At 34.7% G+C, this 23,804-nt stretch overlaps 1 protein-coding gene across 5 annotated transcripts in view; it reads left to right on the top strand.

Moving 5' to 3' along the window:
* The window catches only part of CEP128 (centrosomal protein 128), a 329,036-nt gene that overhangs the window by 292,263 nt on the left and 12,969 nt on the right, over positions 1-23,804 (top strand). For all 5 annotated transcript variants that reach the window (XM_036218273.1, XM_036218272.1, XM_036218269.1 and 2 more), the window contains 3 exons: positions 6,956-7,033; positions 10,567-10,680; positions 22,550-22,658. In XM_036218273.1, the coding sequence (XP_036074166.1) occupies positions 6,956-7,033; positions 10,567-10,680; positions 22,550-22,658 (301 nt within the window). The remainder of the gene's footprint in view (positions 1-6,955; positions 7,034-10,566; positions 10,681-22,549; positions 22,659-23,804) is intronic.

Below are 23,804 nucleotides of genomic sequence, written 5' to 3'. Positions count from 1 at the left end.
ATGTAGAGAGCAAGAGTCCACAAAGAAGATATGGGATACCTTTCCCACATAGCTCAATCTCATTGTTGTGATTTTATTTTTACATTTAGAGTGTATTCCAGAACTCTTGACCCACCCATATTCACTTGACAGCATATGGGATTATTCCTAAATCAAATGTAAATTATCTGAGCTTTAACATTAGCAAATTTAAAAAATATCGCTGCACATATATAGTTTCTGGATGACTGAGAAACAATTGTAGCACCAAATTCAATAAAATTTCTTGAATAGCTGTTATGTGTTAATGCCATAGATTCAAAGAACACTCAGGAAGGCATAGTCTCTATACTTAAAATTTCCCAATTAAATGGGGAAAAGGGCAGTTAATAAAACATTTTGGTATAATATACATATTTCTTACAGTTGCCCTAATAATTTATTTTCATTCAGTAACAAAAGAATATGCTTGTACTAATCTGGTCAGCTTTAGCAGAATGAAATCTGATATAGTGATATTATAGGCTGATTTTCACATCGCAGGTACTTACTAAGTGCCTACTGGATGAAGGAAAAACTGAATGTCTTACCCAGTTTCTGCATAATAGTACTGTGAAGTCCTGCCTAATTTGCATAGTATTGCATGTTTTCTAGTTTTCCTAACATACTTTAAATGTCCAATGGTTCTGGCTCCTCCTCCTCTTCCCCGCCCCCCTCCTCATGGCCGGGGAAGGCTGCAGCACTTGTTCATTTCAACTGAGTATGTTAAAATGGGGTGGGGCAGGGGAAGGAGAGCCTAAGTTCAAAATTGTTTTGGCAAGACCAACTCCTTTTCATACTAACCACCAGACAACAAAGCTTCATTGTTGTCCAATTGAATGAATGCATGGCTTTCATTTAGAAAAGAGAAAAAGAAATTAAAAAAAAAAAACCACTTTCTAGCAACTGAAGTTTCAGGAAAAAAATTGGCAAATGACAGATGAATCTGCTCACCGAATAATATAATATTGTCAGCTGTATTATGCCCACTGGCTTTCATGGTCCATCTTTCACAGCCAGAAGCTAAAAATTCAGAAACTGGCTGACTTTATTTAAAAATATATACTTTTCTTCATATATATTCACATGTTCCTTCTTCTGTTCAGCCATTCAGGACATACCAAAACAGTATCTCTAACATACTTAGAGTTCACCTTTAGTGAGCTATCTACCAAAATGTATTGCCATAACTTCAAGTCATTGGTACTTTGAACTAAACATGGCCTGGCAGTTGGAATTTCTTAAGAGATAATTCAGTTGAATTTTCAATGGCTTTAAAATATTCTAGATAGTCATTCCTTTGGCAGCAGTCGGCCAGGGGAATGCTTTGTACAAAATCCGAAAGAGTGTTTCTGAGTGTTCAAAAAGGATTAATTATGAAAGCAGACTTTAAAAGTATAGGCAGAGTTGATCTCAGTTATTTTTGAATTAAGTCTCAAAGCCACAATGATAAAAATAAAATACCTTGGCTGATTTCTATTTAGATCTGATCTGCCTGTCACCAGAAATTCATCCATATAGGGGGATTAACTGTTCACATGCCCTTTCAACATCTAAGTGCTGTGTGTGGAATAATGGAAAATGATTAATTTGTTCTGTCATTCTCTTTGAGAACATAGGACATCTCTTAAAAAGAAAATAACCCTTTATTTTGAAAACAGAGAAGATTAATTACATTCACCCCACCAAGGTGCTTTTAAGTAAATTAGCCTGGACCCCACCTCTGCCAGAACAATTATCATTCCTTATCAGTGTTCCCTCTCAAAACCCCCTGTCCCGTATTAAATAAATATGGAAGAGGCAGCTGTGATTGCCTACTTGACGCAAGGGACAAGGGCTTTGCAATATTCGTGAAATGATTAGGATTTCTCAGTATCTGCCCTATGTGAGGTGGCCCCATCGTGACCTAGCATGGCTAAGCCGCTGTCAGCTCATCCAGAGGGAGCAGGTTACTCTTCACATCATGCATTTCTATTCACCTTGCTAGTCTTATCTTCCTCTCTTTATCTCTGTCTGGACCATTTAACTCAACTTTACTATCCCTCATTTTTCTTCCAGTTCTGTTTGTTATTATTTCTTTAATTTTGCATCTGTTTAATAACATTCTCTACCCCTCAAAAACAATTAATTTTTAAACTCTACCTTTAAAAATAATTTATATTCACATCACTAATTTGTAATTCACATTACTAAGTTCTAAATGTGACTTTATGGATCTTTGTGTTGAGAGGGTTTTATTTATAGAACTAAAATTTATTGTGTGTGATATGAAGTACTCAGCAATGGGAATATAGGGAAGAATATACTCCTGCTTTTAAGAAATTTGCCATCTACTCAAAGGGACACATACACACACAGTTAGGAAATGTTTAGACACATAACAGGAGACATGCGTATGCGTGGGAGGCACTGAGGATGGGCACCTAACCCAGACTTCTGGGAAGGCATTCACTGAATAATAACAGGTATTATCATCATAACGATAGCTAGTGTTTATTAGTGCTTACTAGTGCCCCATCCTGCTCTAAGTACTTTATATCTATTAATATATTTGATCCTTACAATAATTCTACACTTATGGGTATTATCATTCCTATTTATAGATGAAGAAGCTGAATCCCACTGCAGAGATTTCCAGGAACTTCTCTAGGGACACATAGCCAGTAGGTAACTTAGGATTTCAACTCAGATTGATTGGCTCAAGAGCCCGTGCTTTTAACTGTTGTGTTAGGGGACATAGTAGTAGTGACCAAACCAAGTCTCACGGGAGGAGTGTCAGTGACCTAATTTAAGCAGTGCGTAGAGAACATTCTAGACAGATGGACTTTCGTGTGCAAAGTCATGCTGGCATGGAAGCCTTGAGAAGAGAAGCAAAAGTGTGAAATAACATGGTAATAGAACCAGAAGCTACTTAGCAAGCAGTATTTAGATGAGGGGAAAACTGTAAAATCTTCAAAAAAAATTTTTTTGAGGACCGTTATAAAGATTTTATAATAAAGCAAATTCGTTGTATGCTTTTGGAAGTTATGTTCTAAAAACACAAAATAACATATATTTGGAGTTGGTAATTTGATGGGGCAAACACCTAAAAAAACAAAAATGTCTTTCTTCCTTTTTCTCTTATGCAATCATTAGCTTTGCTTTCTGCCATTGAAGAGTGAAGGTTTTCCCGCCCCATCCGTGTTCTTGGGTAAATATTAACCCTTAGAATCCCGTATATGGTTTCTCTTTATTTTACTTTTTAAAAAACCCTCTTTCCAATCTCTTAAGCTTAAAAATCAGACCCAAGCCTATTATGGAAAGAAGTTAAAGCTACAGTGACTAAAAGTAGAGCCAGCAGGGCTCTTAAGAGATTTTTAGATCCTACTTTCCCATTTTCCTGGTTTGGAAACTGAAGTACATGGATTAAATGATTTTCCCAGGTTTATACAACTGGTTATGGCAAAGCTAAGATACAACTTTGTATCTCTTGATTTCTTATCAGTGATCTTTTTCCTTGTCTTGCTGCCTATTCTCAAACAGAAGGCTGTCACAAGTAAAAATATTATCTAATCAATTTAAATATTCTAATGTTATTAGAGAAATCATTCCGTGGACAGTTAAAACATTTTTAGGAGTTTGCGGTCAGGATGCATGCTCTTGGGATGGAAGAGTATTTGGGGTAAATCAAGCACTTTTGGTATGGCACCACTGGCCTTCGGTACATTCTCCCAATAGATTTCTCATGGAGTTCCACCTGAATGGTACCCCTGAGGTGGGCCTCAGAGTTTCTGCTGCTCAGCAGGTCTCCAGCCTGGGAGTGAGACACCTGTCTCACCTTCTTACAGTACTCCCCATCTCCAGTTCTTCTCTTGCTTGAGGATGAGTGGCAAGGAATCTGCAAATGGTATCACAAGTTTCCTTTGGGGTGTAAAAGAGAGCGTGTCATGACTCTGCTCAACTCCCCTATGCCCCCCACCCCAAAGACCTATCTCATTTAGAATTAAATACAAAAACTGTACTGTAGCCTGAAAGGCTCTTGAAGATCTTGCCACAGGCATCTTTGGCCTCATCTTGTACTCTCCCTCAGCTCACTCTAGCAGCAGTGTCCCATATAAGGTAGGCATTCAGTGAATGTTTGTAGATTGAATAAATGAATGCAAACCTTATCTTCATTGAATAAGATTTATTTGTTCATTCAAGAAGCAATAGCTCTTCCATGGAGGCACTAGGTAGAGTGCTGGGGGACAGTGGTGAGCAAAGACGGACTTTCTTACCCTCGTGATTCTTACCACCCAGTATCAACACAAACAGTAATGAAATAATTAAACAAACATAACGTTCGTACTCTGATAAGTGTGGCAAAGGAAAGACTCATGGTGCAGTAGGAGAGCTTACCTGACAGAATCAGCGATGGCATAAGCAGCTTCCTTGAAGGACCTGAAACATGTGTGGGACCAGTAAATCCAGACTCATAGTTGCTTTACCTGCCACCTTAGCAGAAATTGCTAAACTCAATCTCTTCCAGGAGACCCTTACTTATACTGTTTTCCCATTTTCTTCCCTCTGTGAGTATGTTTCATTTTTCATTTTTATTTTTTTAAATGCCTACAGCACCTGGTATTCCTAGGTGGTCTCCCATCCAGGTACTAACCAGGCTTGACCATGCTTTGCTTCTAAAATCAGACAGGATCGGGCTTGTTAAGGGTGGCATGGCCATAGACTTATATTTTTAATTTTAGGAAATAAAGTGATTTCACAGAAATTAGATTGTGGCTCTCAAGATCCTCCTCTTTGTAGACTAGTCATAGAGGTCTAATTTATTGTTCAGCATATAGAGAATGTTAAGCCAGTCCTCATTTGTCTTTGCATGTTACTTTTCTTTGTGTTAAGGAGTGGCAAGAAAGATAGTTAAAGAGGGAATCTCAACTATCTCATGGAGAAGAGATAAGTTTCTTTATTCCCTCTGTCTTCCTTTCTCCTTCAACTCATCCTTGCTATTATTGAATAAAATCCCCAAGTTAAGCTACTACTAAAGTCATGGGTCAACTATAACTTACAATTTGGTTACGTCTAAAAATAAGAATGTAATAATCAGGAATGGCAGATTCTATAGATTTCATGTAGTGCTTTACTTAGAAAAATTATTGTGAATGAGAGTTGGAAAATACCTAGAAAGCCTCTTTATCCAAGTTTTCCAATGAAGATATGCTATCCGTTCTCAAATTTTATACATTTGAAAGGAGATCTTCTACCACTTTTGACTAGAATGATGTTATATAAAGAAAAATAGAATTTGTCATTGACAAAAATTGTTCTGCATTTAGCTCAAATACAGTCACTAATGTCATATTGCCACATTAATGGGTGTTTATATTTAATGAGCCTTATGCACCCTCTCACCCCAAGATACACATAAACATTTGCAAGTTGGTGTCTGATCTTTAGACCTCTCTTAAAAAGTGCACAATCTAGAAATAGACGATTCTTCTGATATTCTAAGAAATCCACACAACTTTAAGCACTGGGGCTCTTTGAAGGATGTGCAGCAAAGGAATGACTTTGCCAGCATGTTCTCCGCTACTGTTCAGTTTGGTTCCAACGAGTGTCTTATACAGTTTGGATGAAAAGAGGGGCCTATGAAGCCAATACAGCTGTGCTGGATAGAGTCACCACGAGCAAAAAGTCAGACAGTCTATCCTTTTTATGATCTCACCCTTCCTCTCCTTGAAACTTGTTTACTCAGGTCCTTTTACCATCTTTCAGCCATTTGTCAAGAAAGTTTTGCAGTGGATCCCTTTCCAACTGAAACAGAATTGCATTTTTGAACCTAAATAAACTGCTTCATAGTCTTATTTATTTAATATCTGTATAGTGCCAAAATGTACACACTTATTTTAAAATAAAAATATAGACAGTATCTTCTTTAATGTTATTGTCTAGACCTCAAAACATAGTTTCAATAACACTATAACAACATGGCAGTGCTTTTATGTTAATAGGAAAATAAACACGTGCATTTTTACAAAACGTATATGCACTAAAATATACCTATGGTTAAATCTATGAAGTTTTCTCTGCAAGAAACAGGAATCTATGAATTGCAGTGAAACCCCTTTCTAATTCCTAATTGCTGTTACTTATGTTGTTGTAATATATTATCGATTTTTCTGTAGTCTGAAACAAAGGGACAACTGAAGAAAAATATACTATGGACCAGTACAAACTGTTCAACTCCATACAGTTTGGTGTGTGTTGAAGATTTTGGAATAGTAAAATTGCTGGCTTATTCCTTGCCCTTTTCAGCAGATATCCAAACACACCTGTAGGTGCAAAAGCCACAGGGGTTAATAGACAGGATTTCGGAATTTCACTTTTGCCTCTACCACCTGATCTTGCCATTATTCTAGAGAAAATAAATGTAACAGCAAATATTTAATTTCAGAGATTTCTCCCAAGTCTTTTGAAAATCTCTTCTCTTTTCCTTTTTAACTGAAATAATTGTTGAGAACTCTTTTCTTCTTTATAATGGCACCATGTAAGGATCTCTAATACATTTTTTAGATAAGTAACTGCAAATTCATCTATTTTTCAGTATTACCTTGTGGTTTATTTCTAATGTTCACTGAGGCAGATTTGCAAATTAATATTAATGTGAAATGCTCTATAGATAAAGTTTCATAGCATAACAGTTGAGAGCAATTATCCAGAAAGAATTTTAATATCTGAGTCAGTCTTGCAAATGCACCTCATATACTTTATAAAAAGGAAATTATTCTTCTGATTTGAAAAGATATATTTATCCTAGAAATAACTATTATATCTGTTCTTATTTGATTCTCTAAATCTACAGCTTGAACTGCTTATACCAATGGTACAACTGGTTTTTAGTAGCTGAGTTCTGAGAGTATTAATAAATTTTTCATAATGTTTGGTTTCCTTATGTTTTCTTTTCCAGAGTACCCGAGTGGCCTTGGACCATCTGGAGTCTGTGCCTGAGAAACTGAGCCTACTAGAAGATTTCAAAGACTTCAGAGTGAGAAAGATTTGGCTTGCCTCTTTCAGTATTTTTATCTTGACATCCTCCTGACGTGCAAAGAAAATTGTCGAGAGAGAGGAAAGGCCAAAAAACATTGGGGACTTTTAACACTCTATCTTATCAGAGTTGATTGACATTTGTGAAGTCAGGTAGAAAATAATGGAATTTATATATTAGCATAATATAGGAAAATAGAGACTTTTACCCTACTACTGGGAGCTTAGTTGGCCCCCTACAGCTTTAACTATAATTTAGAAATATCTAAGAATTAGAAGAGGTTACACATTACATTGACAGTAGATAATTATTTTGATAAACAATTTTAATTTATGAATTATCTTATTTTTTTAATTACAAATTTTCAGAGTGCTGTTTGTTTTAGAGATATGATAGTGCACAGGGCATCCTTGTACTATGATATATAAAATGAAGTCCACATAGAGTTTTGGATTTTATATCCCATGCCATTTGTTGATAGAAATCTAACTGCAGAGCATTTGATTAACAACCCAATTAATTACATATGTGGATTTACCTGTTGTAATGTTTTAAAGTTCCTCATAGAGGAGAGATGAAAAGCAAATAAGCTGCTACCTAGTCCTGCCAGACAAGGTCCAGGCCAGAGAACCTCTTCGCATATCACCCTAGGGATGTTTATGAAATGGACAGTTTTACTGGTTTATAATTTCTTGACCCTTTATGACCGAAGCTAACAATAGTGAGAGTTCTTTTGAAAAACATTTAACCTCTTTTTTCACATTGACTTAAAATATGACTTATGTTATATTTTATGTTATATTCTGTTATAATCTAACTTATTATTTGAGGATATAATGAGTAAGAAATACAGCCTGATTATGCCATGTTGATTTTTTGGAAGCACTGATTTGATGAGGCTTACAAGGTCTACACTATCTTAAAATTACCTTTCATTAAGCATATTTTGGTAGTTCAGTATCTAAACATTTTTGAAGGGATTCAGAAATCCAGACTATTGCAAATAGAACAAAACCAAGGGTTTCTAGTATATTTTACTAAAGTTTTGATTCTTTCCCATGACTCAATTATATACGTACAGTCTAAATCCCTATCAAAGAATAATGAAACCGGTGTCCAAGAAGATATGGTTTCTCCTCTCCTTTATATTGCCCAATGTGGATAGCAGGCCATATGTTACACCCATATCCTTTCCACCTTTTTCTCTGTAGTTAGCCGAAGTCATCTAAGTAAATGTAGGGCAGACAAGAGAAAGTATTGGAAAAAGGCATTTGTCACTGAGAAACAGATGCCGGCCTTATACAAGCATAAAAATATAAAGTTTAACCTTTAGTGAAAGCTCGCCTTTCCCACAGTGGTCTGTATTGAACAGAATATTCATAGATGCAATTTGAAAATTCTATTCTCCATTATTACCAAAAGGTTTTTTATTATTATTTTCTTCACATGGGCTAATGATTATTTACAACTCTAGTGTATACATACATACATACACACATACATACACACATACATACATACACACACACATATACACATACACACACACTCACAAATGAAGATGCCTTAGTGAAATTGTTCTGGAAAATATTTTTCAAAGATTAGAATTGTACTTTCCAGTATTAGTCACTAAAATCGACACCTTTAGCCTTAAAATGGAAAGGAGTTCATTAGCAAGTGTTATGCACTGCTATGTGACAGGCATAGTAAGTACTTTACATTTTTTAAATCCTCAGAGGTAGCCTATAGATGGACACTCTTTCCCCCATCTTACAGCTGAGAAAACTGAAGCTTGGAGTAAGTAAATTAGTTGATATGGGGATCCAATTCTGTGTGTTAACAATGAAACCTTCTGTCTCTAACTTGAAACCCATTCTATATGTACTCTAAAGCCATCTATATAATTAAAAAGAGCTCATTTAATCAATTTAGTGAAAACAGCTAGCCATAGTTTTAAATAAAAACACATAAAGCCTTTAGATTGTTCGGTGTAGATTATATTTTTTACACCCCTAAAACTTTATGACACTCAGTGTACTGTGACCAAGAATCCAAAGACCTAAGTTCTGGTCCAAGTTCATGCACCAGAAAAAATCACTTAATATCTCTGGGGATATTTCCTCATCCATAAAATGAGGGAATTGAGTAGTGTTATCTCTGTGGTTTGCACTCAAACTGGCATCACTAGCTATTGTTTTGATAGTGCTACAGCCTATGACTCTAAGTGTGAAAATGAACCTCGTCCTATTTAAATCGTCCTGACTTTATTCTTCTTTAAACATGTCATAGTCTCTCTCTTCCCTTCTCCCCTTTCTCTCCTCCCTCTTTTCCTCCTTCCATGACCCCTCTCCCTCTCTCTCCTTTTTTAACCTTGTTTAAAAGAAATGTTTCAGTTCTACAATCCCATATATAAACATTACATATTTGTTATGGTAGAAAGGGAATAGCATTGGATTCCAAGCCCAATGCACAACAAATTGCCTAAACTTAGGCAATTCATTCTTAACTTCCCTGGGCTTATAGTTTTAAAATATATATGTATTTATATATTATATATATTTAATAACTTTGGAATTCTAATACTCCTTCTAATTTGAACCTTCAAGTTTCTTGGGACCAAGGAACTAAAATAAAGTCCATAGATGATTTTTCTTACATACAAAAATCAGTCACCCTCATTTTATTCTCATTTCTTTCTAGTTCATAATAGAAATGCCTGAATAAATAGCTGGAGTGACTCTTTGCTATGTTCTATATTCTTCCTCCAAAATGAAGAAGAAGGAAGGAAGGAATGGAGGCAGGGAGGGAGGGAGGGAGAAGGAAGGGGGGAAGGAGGGAGAAAAGAAAGAAAGAAAAGGAAAGAAAAAGAAAGAAAGGAAGGAAGGAAGGAAGGCAGGAAGGAAGGAAGAGGAGGGAAGAGAAGGAGTAAGGGAGGGAGAAAGGGAGGAAAGAAGACTGGCCCTGAAAATTTTTGTTTTCTTAATTTCTTTATTCCCTGAATCTTTTTTTTATACTTTTCAGGTCAGCTGAGATATCCTTAAATTTAAAAATGTATGTGATATAATAATTCAAAAATAAAATGTTATTTAAGAATTAGTGAAGAGAATGGGCTCTAGCTTTAAAGGAAATAAACTTTATTTTTCTGAACAAAGAGACTATTTTGATGTCAAATACTACTACAAGGGAGAGTATGCATATCTAAAACTGATATGATGTTGTTAAGACCATCTTTGTACAACTTACTGTTCCTTGAACCTTTTCCCCTTCAACAAGAAGGTGTCAGTCATTTCAGACTGGCATAGGGACTAGTTGTAAAAAAGAATGTAAATAACCAGTGTGGGACCCTATTTTAATTTTATGGTAGCATCCAAAGTGACCATTTTCTTCTTTATCCTTAGGGACCTATGATTCCCCTAAATATCTCTCTCAGTAACTATAGTTACTTATTATCTACATATCAATAGTTTTTTATTCTGATTTCAAGTACCAGTTTTTTTCATCAATCAGTTTAAGACACTTCGTTGTTTTTCCAGGATTCCCACAGTTTCTCCGAGAGAACTGATGAGAGATATTCCAAATACAGAGTTTCCGGAGAGTGTCTTCAGCAGCGCCGAGGTGACTTCAAGTCCAGAATCAAAAGCTTCAAAGTAATGTCCTTCCCATATGTTTCCAGTCTTTGAGCATCATCCGTGTTTGTGGCTATACCTTCTGCCTAGCCCCTGCAGGGTTCATATAACAGTGCTTGTGAAAGAAAACAATATTCTTGGATACATGAAATAGATTTCCAATTTTGTGGGAGAAGAGAATAGAAATCCAAAGATAGTGCCTCTAAGTTTTTACCTAGGAACTAATCTTTAAGTTTATGCTCTTGTTGGTTAGTATGTTTTTTGTCCATGGGAACTAATGTTGCTTAAAAAATCTTGAACCAGGAAACCCCTGGTCTCTTGGGTGCTTATAGGCTTATTGTGAATGTTTGCCTTTCTCTATGAGTAAGTCCAGCTACTCTTGGAGCCAAAGTCCCCAGTAGGTAAAATGACATATAGTACTTTGTAAACTATGGTCTTGACATTTAGAATCATTTTTTTCCTGAGGATATGAACTCCACAATACTACTTCAGCTTATGGTTCATTAAGATGGAACCAACATAGGACAATGGGGAGGATTTGACCATATTGACAAAAAGCCCACCATTCCCTAGTCTCTCCATGATCCACTTGGGTGAGGATGCTTTTAAACTCCATTTGACCATGAACAGTTATCAGCCCAGAGTAGGGCTTCTTGACCTTGGCATTTACATTTGGGCCAGATAATTCTTTGTTGTTGAGGCTTTCCTATGCATTGTAGGATATTTAGCAGTCTCCCTAGAGTCTACTCACTTGATGCCAGTAGCAGCCCCATCCCAAGTTGGCATCAATAAATGTCCCCAGATGTCCCCTTGAGGGCACAGTTGACCTGCATTGAGAACACTGACTGACCTAGAGAGAATCCATATATATTTGAATGTACACTCTAAGTCAGTTTAGGGGGGAAAAAAGCTAAAGTCTCTTCTGGCTTTTTTATATTCTTACAAACTTCAGTATGTATGAATATTCATTACACTGCATATATTCACTTATTACAGCCAAATATAATTATTTCTCCCTCCTCTGAATATAATTGAACAGAATGCTCAGTGTATATAAGGACAGTCAGTGTTTGTTTTCCTAAGTCCTCCCTAGTGTGAGCATTCCACTTTCCCATCCCAAACAAAAGCTTAACACAGTTATGTCACATAACTGATACTCTTATTGTGAAGAGGGCATCCTGTGGCTTTGTGCTTTTTTTTACTTTTGTTTTTTATAGATTGCTATTATGGATTATAGAAGAGACTTTGTTGTTTTGTATAGCAGATTTTAAGTTTGCTAAATCATCTTTCATCATTCTCATCAGGTCTGTATGCTCAAGTATTTCTCCACCACTTACACGGATGCTGCTAACCTTAAACAGAAATACAAGGTCTAGACAACAATAGCTAATAATAACTACTCATTATTGAGCCAGTCACATGAAATTGCTCTTTTCATAGGTGTTGCAGGCTTCATATTAATTATCCCATTTAATCTTCCCAGCAACCCTATCAAGTCGGCACCATATTTTTCCTCTTTTACCATTGAAGAAAGCAAAGTTATAGACCAATTAAATGGTTGAATCAAGATTAAAACCTAAATCTACCTGGACATGACTACTGGGATTTTACAGTGTAAATTTGGACCTTATATGCCTTAATTTTTCTAGAAGTCACCAAATGTAGGACTATATTTTTAATATGTAAAAGTCTGTTGTCTCCCAAAATGCATAAACACATTATATGCCTCCTAGTTCAACAGAGGTCTAGATGCAAATGAAACATTTAAAACATTTCCCAATACAGCAAGATTTGATATCAGGTGAATTGATATTATCCAGTCGCACCCAAATTGATATAAATCAGTGCAATTTCCATAACAGCATATGGCAAAGCTATGAATGTTTTAACATGCTCAGCAAGTAATCTCATTGGAGTTCTCTTTAAAATTACATTTATAGCTAAAGAGGAAATCAGACCTGGTTTGTAAGTGAGGCCAACACTTAGCAAAATGAGAAATAAGTTTTGCAGATAGGTAGTGCAAGTAAAGGAAAGGGCCACAAAGCACATTTGAAGATGACATTGTTCCACGTGAATACTACTTAAACATTTAAAAAATATTGATCCATTTCAGTGATGCATACATAGACAGTCACCATATGTGGCATGTGTCTTGCCTGGAATAAAGCAGCTTTCTAACACAAAGCTCATGATAATATCACATTTTTTGTAATCATTAGAGAGGAAAATGTGGGAGCACAGTTGTAGATATAAATGATTGTTTGCTTCTATTCTTTTTATGCAGATCATTTATTTGAAAAGACTTGAGAGAGGAGGCAGTTTCAGAGGAAGCTCATGAGCTCAGATGGGCAGTGACAAAGTTGTTAACCATGTCTTGGTTTCATGGATAATCAGAAAAGCTACCTCTGGTTAATTATTGGCATACTGAAGAAAATGCTTCAAATAAGAGGCATTGGGATTCTTTCTATCAAGAGAGGAGGTGCCCCACTTTCATTAGATGTTATTTCAAGTTATTAGCTTCCCACATGTTTTGCTAGAACAGAGTTCAAAGAAAAGGCACATTACAGGGACTTGAATTTATTGGTTCTACTGAAAACTGTGATTCTAAGAAATCAGTTACTGTAGGATTTAGTTTAATTCAACAAACATATACTGTGCAGCTACCATATAGCAAAGCACTGTACCTGTTAGAGGCGGAGATGTGGGACATATAAAGAAGCAGAAGGCATGGTCTTCTAGGAGGGAATAGTTATCAATTTGTCCTAATCTTTATGGATTAGAGCAGGAGTCAGCAGGCCACCATCCATGTGCCAATTCTTGCCTGCCAACTACTTTTGTAAATAAAGTTTTATTGGAATATAGCCACACTCATTTATTTCCATATTGTGTATGGCTGCTTTCATACTTAGCAATATAGTTGAGTAGTTGCAACAGAAACTGTATGGTTCAAAAGCCTACTACATTTACTCTTTGGCCCTCCGTGGAAAAAATTTGCCAACTCTAGGTCTAAAGAAAAAAGAAATTACCAATCTTGTCTTCCTTCCTTTGCACATCTGTAAAATATTTCCTCTTCTTTATTTACCAATCAAATCAATACTGCTCAAACAGTATTTTCTTTGGAAAGTCATAATACTTATTCATTCATTCAACAAATATTCATTGAGTGTCAGCTATGTGCCAGAAGTTTACCAGCTGCATGGGACTCGTGTCATTGAACAAAATAGACAGGGATCCCTGCCTTTTTGGAGTTTCCATTCTAATTGTAGGATATTTGTGTTTGTTGTTGTTTAAATATAAAATTCTAAGAGAATGGCATAATAAGAAAAAAAAATCATTACGAATCCTTAGGAATTCAAAGCCTCCACATAAACCACTGCAGTGCAAAAGAAAAAGGGATCGATGCTGTTACAGAGGCTTCAACAGACTGTAATAGGAATTCAGTGGAAAGAACAATGTTCCAAAGTCTTTTAAAAAGAGGTTTGTGATGACAGAGTCCAGGGGAGTGTTTTATCCGCATCTCTTTGGAAGAGAGCCACTGTTAGCATCACAGGTGTGGAACCCCGACTGTATTACTACTGACAAATAACTGAATAGCAGAACCACGTTGGCAACTGGCTCCTCTCATGTTGTTGCTGATGTGGGAAGACAGTGAGGCATCCGGCAGAAACACACCGCTGGTGGAGGGAAGGGTCAGCAGGAAGCATACAAATCAGGTTCTCTTTCCATCTAGACTACAGCCGTCTCCGGCTGCTTGCTTGCTCTCATGGCGATCACCAGAACAAAAGTGATCAGATTTCTAGAAACCTATCGAGATTTTCAGCAGGACCAATGTCCACAATTACTGAGAACGTAATGTAATATTGTACTAGGCTGACTAAGTTAACCGGACAAAGCCTCATCGAACAGTTTATACTTAGAATTCAATTCAAAGCTGAATTTGACACATTTTCTCTGTGTCTGTGTGGACAACAGAAGCATTTCATGGCCTCTCTTTCATCAGGCCTAATCGGATTTCTGTAGGACATATAGTCTTCTTCGCTGTTTCAAAAAGAATGGAATGTTCAAAAGTCAGCCAATAACACAGCATTGCTAATCTAAATTCACAGAGGAGCATGGTTTTTGTCCAAGAAATCTCCATTTGCTACCTGCACTTTTTGCTTTCCACTCGTACTAAATTTATGGTTTTAATTAGCAGTGAAATTTTTAGTAAAATCACAGAAGGCATATTTTTTTTCCCATCCTTCTTCCTCCTGAAAGAAAAATGATTTTCAATTTCTATTTGAAGAGCTGGTATGTAACTTCTTTTTAAAGAAGCAGATGTTCCACAGGATAAAACAAGGTAGATGGGGAAATGTTGATAATGTCTTTCAACACGGTTTATGAAAGCAGAGTTCGCCAAAACCCTTTGTCATATTTGTTCAACGTAAGTGTGTGTATGGTATTAAGTACATGCTTTGCTCCTGAAAGCTGTTTCTCCCTTCTTGAATCTCTTTGTGGTCTATTTGTACTTTTCTCATAGCAATTACTAACTGTTAGACTCTCTCTTCAGTTATTTCTGTATATACCTTAATTGTTTTACAGTAGTAGCTTCTAAAGCATGCTATGGATAACTCCTGATGCAAGGCAAGATTATAGGCAATTTTTATTTAATGACTATTAAAATATATCACTAGTATATTATTTGGGTAATTTTACAAATATTGCTTGGGAATACTACTAGCAACCATGGAGGGATTTGAGGGAGCTTTGACCCCATAATACCCCAGTTAATCTCAATTATAACCACCATTCTATCCTTTGATAAGAAATCATATATAGACTGCTATGCAAACATAGCTCCCCATTTCCCCTACTCCCAATCAATTTATCATCCTTTAAGCCTCTCCAATATAGAGACTTAGAATGCAAAGCTCATTTGTAAATTAACATAAAAGAAAATAGGTATAACTATAGGTGAATACTGAAATTTGGGATATGCCATTCTATTGGATCATAGGACTTTTGAGGGCAGATGCTGTCTGCCTCATCTTTGACTCCAGAATACAGATTACACATAAACATGCTAAACTGGTGACTAAACTTTTTTTTCTAGCTTCAGCTTTCTGAAATTCTAACAAAATTCAACTGCTATTTTGTCAGTGAATACTTACATGACACATACAAAAACTTGTAGGCAATCAAATCATACTGAAATCTGAAGAGATTTTTATTCTTTTGAAGTGATCAAGATGAACTTGCCAGCCATAATATTTAACTAGTTGATTTCATCGTGCTCTTTAAAAGTTAAACAAAAAGTTGCCAAATAAGTTGAGATTTTTCTTTGTTGTAAAATCTGAAGATAGCAATGGATCAAAAGTGCTTATTTAGGAAATGACGTAGGTACTAAGATGAGCACATTCATTTTTTTAACCTGCTGAGCCCTACTCTAACAAATCCAATTCACTTAACAAGTTACATGTTTTCACCCTCCCTAATAATTTACTTAAAGATTGTGAAGAAATCCATCTACAAAAATGCGATTTTTAATCATCTCAAATTCAATATCCTAGATACTAAAAACATAAGAAATTCCAAGTACATGACTTATTTGTTTTTCTTTAACACGTAATAGCATATTCATCCAGTCATTATTTTCTTTAAAATAGTCACTTTGAGAGAACATGCATTAAGTCCAATGAGGCACCATCATTTAAACATCTCTGCATCTTTGCCTTTATTTCTTAAGTCAGTGGCACATTCTTTTAGGGATCCTCGTTTATGGCAAATTTATATCCACTCCAAGTAGATGTGGGTTCTGAAAATGGATTAAAGTTATGCAGAGGCAAGTCCGAAGTAGATAAAGACAAAACAAAAAACTGAGTAGGATCTTTTTCATTAGTGATTTCCTAGGAATGTTAAATTTTATAAAATAAAATATCAATTGGATAAAGGTAAATTTATCAAATGGCCTGATCTTGCACAGTATTTTCATGAGTCTGTTCATCTGTGTATGAGTGTGGCTTTGGGTTTATAGTATTATTGTGTACATTTGGATTTCCTGTGGTAAAGATAGCTTGCATAGTTAAAAGTACGGGTTGTTTAGTGGTTCTGTTCAGATAGATTAGAATCATAAAATATTAGTGCCGAAAGGACTTAGAGGTGATCTGGTCTAGTATCTTCATTTTGTTACATGTAGAAACTGCTAATGTGATAGTGGCAGTCTCCTATTTCCCATCTTCCACCCTAGCAAACTTTCATTTCTGCACTTTGGTCAAGAAATGATCATATAGGACCATTTCTGAGTTCCTTAATGCAAATGGCACTGTACTAAAGTTTGGACTGTTGGGATGGGTAAGATGGAAAGCAAGATAGACACAATGAAAGCCTCATCTTCGTGGATGTTAAAAGCTAAAATAATAGCCACGCAGATTGAGATATAGAGAGCAGGCTTTAAATAAACTATCTGCCCAGATTTATCTTTCAAATAGGAATTTACTGAGGAAGGGATTAAGCTTTTTCAAGCACTGATGCAGAAATGGGAATTAAGAGTGGGGCAGAGATGGAGGGACAGTGCATTGTCAGTGTAGAGACAAATTTTGGAAAACATTTCTGCCACAGATTCAAAAACACATAAGTGTTTTTTCCTTCTCTCTAGGGGAAGGGTTGGATAAATTAAAATTTAAAAAAATGTATCATTTGTCTTATAAACTTTGAACTTATGATATTCCTGAGAGAAAAATACTTGGTGGGCGTCATTAAATATTAATCATTAGAGATCAGTTTAGCAAAGACATTTTAGTCAGGTTGGAACAGCTTTTAAGAAACCAATTACAATGTGGGTTATGAAAGAGAAGTGGAAGAAACCCAGGGAAAATATTAGAAAATGCAAGTGCCTTCACCCAGTGGAATTTTTGCAGGGAATTCTGGCTAACTAGCTTGTTGAGGCTTAAGACAGCAATAAAAATAGGTCCTTGTGCTAAGGGTATAAGAATTGGTAAAAAGCAAAAGCTAGGATTACTAAAATTACAAATAAGCTTCATTTTTAACAATACTTTCTTTTTAATACTTAAGCAGTTGATTAAAAAAGATAGGTAGGAATTACAAGAAAAGTTCATTTTATGGTCACCTTTTAAAGTTTACTTAAGTAAAAATTCCACAAATTACATATCAATATATAATTGGAAGACATGAAGGTATTTTTTCATTTTCTGATATGTTCATTGTTCAAAGGATTGTGAAATATATTTCTTTTAGGGTGTTCTTTTAGGGTTTATTTTATTAGTTATACTTCAGGGTGATATGGGGGATTCTGACAGTCTTTTGAAGACATAAAATGTTGGAACTTAAAGATATATCAGTTAAGCCTCCTCATTTTCTATATGTGAGAAAAAGAAATGTGAATGGTTGAATAAGTTGACAATTTTAAAGGGAAGGGATAACAGTTCTAAATTTTATATACCTATTAACAGAGTGTCAAAATACGTGAAACAAAAACTGATAAATCTATAAGGAAAAAATAGACAAATCCATAATTATAGTTGGAGATTTCAACATTCCTCTCTAGTAATTGATAAAACAGTAGGCAAAAAATCAGTAAAGATATAGAAGACTTGAACAATACTATCAGCCAACTAGACCTAACTGACATTTATAGAATACTCCACCCAACAACAGCTGATTACACATATTTTTCAAGAGCACATCAAACATTCTCCAAAATAGACTGCATTCTGGGCAATAAAACAAATTTCAATAAATTTAAAATGATTGAAATTATACAAAGTATGTTGTCTAACTACAGTGGAATGAAACTAGAAATCAATAACAGAAAGATATCTGGAAAATTTTCAAATATTTAAAAACTAAATAACATACTCCTAAATAGCCCATGGGTGGGTCAAGGCAGAACTCAGAAGGAAAATTAGAACATATTTTAACTCTATGAAAATAAAAGTGTAGTTTGTCAGATTTTTGTGATTCAGATAAATAGTGCTTGGAGGGAAATTTGTAACAATAAATGTATATATTACAAAGAAGAAAAGTATCAAACATAATCTAACTTTTTTTAAGAAACCAGAAGACAAAGAGCAAATTAAACCTAAGTTAAGTAAAAGCAAGGAAGTAATAAAGAGCAGAGATCAATGAAATAGAAAACAGAAAAATAGGGAGATAAATGAAACCAAAGCCAGGATATTTGAAAAGATCAATAAAATTTTAAAACCTCTATTCAGATTGATTAGGAAAAAAAGAGAGAAGATACAAATTGCTGATATGAGGGACAAAAGGAGACTATTACTAGACATTAAAAGGGTAATTAGGAAATATTGTGAACAACTTTGTCAATAAATTTGATAACTTAGATGAAATGGATATAAATACACAGCCTTAAAATGTTTCACCCAATAATTCTACTTCTAGGAATCTATACTAAGTTAATAAATTTAAAATATAGACAGAGCTTTATGTATCAATATGTTTATCAAATGATTATAATAGAAAAAAATGAACTCAACCTTAAATTTCCAACAATAGGAAATTAGTAAAAAAAAAAAACAACAAAACCCTATGGTTAACCATAATGATGATAATGATGACAGAGAATATTCCCATATATAATGTTACATGACAAAATTAGAAAACAGAATTTTCAACAAATGGTGATCAATATAAAAAGACATTTACAAATGAGAACAGGAAAAAATTTACCCTTAAATTAGGCTAATTGACTTATTTGTAATTTGTCAGATTATTTGTTTCCTTCTTAATTTTTTATGTATTTTCCAAATTTGCTAATAATGAAATATGTTAGTGCCATGTTTTAATTGTCATATACCAAGAAGCTGGTTTTATAATTAAAAATATAAATTTTTTTTTCTCCGTGAACAGAAAAGATATAACGTATGATTTGATGTTAGTTAATTTTGTTTTACAAATTTAACAGCATGCCTTTTGGGAAGAATGAATAGGATTTGGTTATCTCTGTGTACTACATCCTTCCTCTGACACCATATTTGGAGGCTGTAATTTCATCATCTATGTTATTCAGTAAGACACCCAAATCTGTATCTCCACTTCTGTCCTCTCACTCTCTTTCTCAGTTCAGGTGACAGTGGGCAAGATGCAAGTGTGTTTTCCTTCCCTTAATTTTTCCTTTTTCTTATTGACTCATAATTATCAAAGCATCTTTTAGTGGGAAACCATTTCTTATGCTTTTCTCTTTTGTGCTTTATATAAAAACCGTGATTAAATTGAGATTTTTAGCTTTGGTTGATAACATAACTCTCCTTTCCATTCGTGCATCTTCCAACTCCATCCAGGCCTTTCATATTTCATATCCAAACTATACTAGCCAAGTCCATTGCCCGGCCTCTAGTTGCCCCATGTCAGCTCATTCAAAAGCAGCTGTTGAAATACACTTGGAGCACAATGTAAATACTCTTCTTTCCAAAAATTGTATAGTGAATGACTTTCAGTGTCTTATAAAATTCCCATGATTAGTGAAAACTAGAAATCATTTGGTTAAAAACTTCAGGGCCTTCATCTTAAGTAGACTTGAAGTCTCTTTTGGTACATGAAGGCTAATGATCTTGAACTACCTGACAATTATGTCCATGCTTTTACCTCAGAGTAAATGGGCCTTTTAAAAATGTATATAACATGTTCTTTTTGCTCTTTCTTTTGCATTTTCATAATACATATGTGACAAAAAATATATATATAAATTCAGTACGTAGTATAGAGAATAACAACTAATTCATTGGATCGTCGTGTTACATGAGGCCCTACTATGTGTGGGAACCATGTTTGAGGGATCTCTTGGACTGCCTAACCTGCAGTTGTTTCCTCTAGAATCTTTGACAACCTTCTTGATCCCTTTCTCTCCGTGGACCCCGCAGTTACCCTCTATTATAGTCTCTTAGCTGGTGTTCCCACTTCAGCATGTATGCCAGTCCAGTCTGTTCTCCACAAAGAGAACAGAGTAATCTTTGAGAAATATAAATCATAGCAAGCCATTCCCCTTCTTACAGTCCTTGATTGCCTTCTGATGTACTTAAGAAGTCCCAAATTCAAATCCCACCTCTGGACCTTGGTTTTTTTTTTTTTAATTAATTAATTTTTTTAGGATGTCATTGATTAATGAAATCCAAAAAGTTTCAGCTGTACATTTTAACAGTAAGGCGCATATAGATAGATAGATAGATAGATAGATAGATAGATAGATAGATATAGATAGATAGATATAGATAGATATATTTACATCGTGTGTTTACCTCCTATAGTTAGATTTTTTTCTGTCACCACATATTTGACCCCCTTTACCTGTCTACCTCCCCCCTCCCCCCTAACCTCTGGTAACCACTAGCCCATGTCCATGAGTCTGTGTTTGTTCGTCCTGTTTATTTGTTGCTTTTAGGTTTATATCCTACATATAAGTGATTTCATGTGATTTTCAACTTGTTCTGTCTGGCTTATTTCACTTAGTACGATTATCTCGAGGTCCATCCATGTTGTCACAAATGGCAGTATTTCATCTCTTCTTATGGCTGAGTAATATTCTATTGTATCTATCTATCACAGCATCTTTATCCAAACATCAATTGTAGAATACTTCGGTTGTTTACATGTCCCGGCTAGTGGATCTCATTTGACTCACTTCCCCTAGGCACAGTGTCCCTAAGCCATGGGGTCTTCAGACACACCAAACTTTCTCACTGCAGTACCTTCACATGCATCTAGATCGTCATTCCCTTACCACTGTCTCCTGCTCCCCAAGCCAGCTTTTTCCTTCTCTACCCCTAAGTTTTCACCTGATTGATTCATCTTCCAGAGGGACCTTCTCTGGACCACAAATATAAATTTAGTTCTTCCTGTTGCTTCCTATTCTTTAGAAGTTATAGTTTTTTCATTATATTGTGATTTGTGTAGTTTGTATTATGCCTTTCTCTCCCACAAGCCTGAAGATTTTATGATCATATACCTCAGTGTTTTCTTTGTTCTTTAACCAGCACATATTAGATGCCCAATAAATTATTGTTGAATGAATGAATAAGTATAAGAAAGAAAAAAAGAACTGTGTAAATAATTAGAAAACATTCAAGGGAAGAAATTTGCAACTTTACTATCACAGAAAAGTATATTAAAGCATCCGTTTTGATCTAATTAGTGAAATTATTTGAAGTTATAATTCCCATTTTCAGCTAAGATTTGGGGAGAAGGACATATTCATATTATCTATGAAGAGAGAGACCTTTTCTGTATTCATTTTTGTTTATGTATTAAATATGTATTGAATGAGTAGGACGATTAGTATAATCATTATGGAAAGCAGCCTAGCTAAAAGTATTTAAAAACATCAAATTATTTTTATTAACCCAGATTTCCACCTAAGAATTTGTCATAAAGAATAGTCCTAAATATGGAAGTTTATATATTTAAAGATATTTCTCACAATGTTATTTATAGGAGTAAGATATTAGGAACTACCTAAATGCCCAGTAAAGCATGCTTCCTAGCTAAGTGTAATATATCCACTAGATAGTATATGAGTAACACGCAAGCTAAAGGTGAGGATAATATAATAACTTGAAAAATGTTTGTACTGTTAATGTAAATAAATGAAGAACACAAAGTTTATAAAATTTATAAACAATGTTTATAAATCCTGCTCACAGAAAAAAAAGACTGGAAAGAAATATGTCATGCTATCATTATGGCTACGAGTGATTTCTTTCCCTTTTTTTTCATATTTTCTTTAACATGCACAGATTTTATTTTTTGCAAGGGTTATATGAAATTATGGTATAACATAACTTGTGTATTAAGGTTCAATTTCATTTTCAGTACACTTAAATGAGTCTCGATGCTTACATTTTGTAATCAGTCAACTGAAGTGCTGTACTGTCTTTTTTAGGATGACAGACCCTTTGGTGAAAGTTCCTTTGCTTATGGGTTAGATCACCCATCCTCTTGGCAGGATCACAGTCGCTTCCTGTCTAGTCCACGATTTTCACACTTGAACTGTAAGTAATGAAGTTCTGTATCAGTTTTTAAATTTGATTTAAGAAAATGAAAATCATGGAAAGATTAAAATATAAGGCTAGTACCTGATAGTAATATTCATGTTATGAGTTTGAAAAAATTTTCATTTATAAATCATACAAATAATATCCCCTAAGTACATTTATAATCTTACCCAATTTACTAAAATATATATGGAATCCCTCCTATATAGACCTTACCCTTATCAGAAAAACTTAAAAGGAATCACCCAAGGTAATAATTAAGCAAGGTTTTTGTGTAAAGATTACTGGTAGGTGTGGATGATTGGGTAAAGGAAGGTATATTAGAATAACATTCAAATCATCAAAAAGTAGAAAATCTTTGCATAGAACTATTCAGAAATATATAATCTTGTGCAAAGAATAAGGATATTAATGTCATTAAAGGCTAGATTTCATTCTGTGTATATTCTATAAATGTTCATAAAATGTCATCCACTCCAACAAGGCATGGTCTGTTGATCCTGGACACTATCTCCTACCATCTACCCCCACCCCTTTCCCTACTGTGCTTATTCTTCAGGTTTCTACTTGTATGTAAGTCCTTAAACGGCCCTTGGAAACTTACAATTTTGAGAATGGCATCTGTCACAAGTGCCTTACCATTTTTCTTTAAAACGATTCTTAGAATAATTAATGGAGTCATTTGTTATTTGAATTACTCTTTTTTTGTTTTTTGTTTTTTTTTTTTTTTACTTATTCTTCTCTTCATTGAGTGAACTCCATGGTGATAGGAATGATGTCTGTTTTGTTCATCACTTTCTTTAGCATCCATAGTACTTGGCACACAGTGAATACTCGATTAACATTAGATGAATGAATGTATGAGTTTTTTATATCCACTTTTATCCAAACCATTGGGACTCAAATGTTATTCAATGGATTCTTATTTATATAGTCATTTAGCACTTCGGTATATTATGGGCATAGAGTTTGTACATTAAATCTGACAATTCTCTTATTTAAAAAAAATCTTGGTTGCTATAAAATAAAATAACAAAGTAAACCAAGAAACCACAAAGAAGTAGGCCAAATCCAAAAGTGATAACTCTCATTTTTACCAATTTATATTTATGGTTGCATTGAATAAATATCAGTTTATGATAA

This window comes from Rousettus aegyptiacus, unplaced genomic scaffold, assembly GCF_014176215.1.
Source record: "Rousettus aegyptiacus isolate mRouAeg1 unplaced genomic scaffold, mRouAeg1.p scaffold_m13_p_3, whole genome shotgun sequence".
Classification (NCBI taxonomy): domain Eukaryota; kingdom Metazoa; phylum Chordata; class Mammalia; order Chiroptera; family Pteropodidae; genus Rousettus; species Rousettus aegyptiacus.
This window is presented reverse-complemented; position numbering and strand designations above follow the sequence as displayed.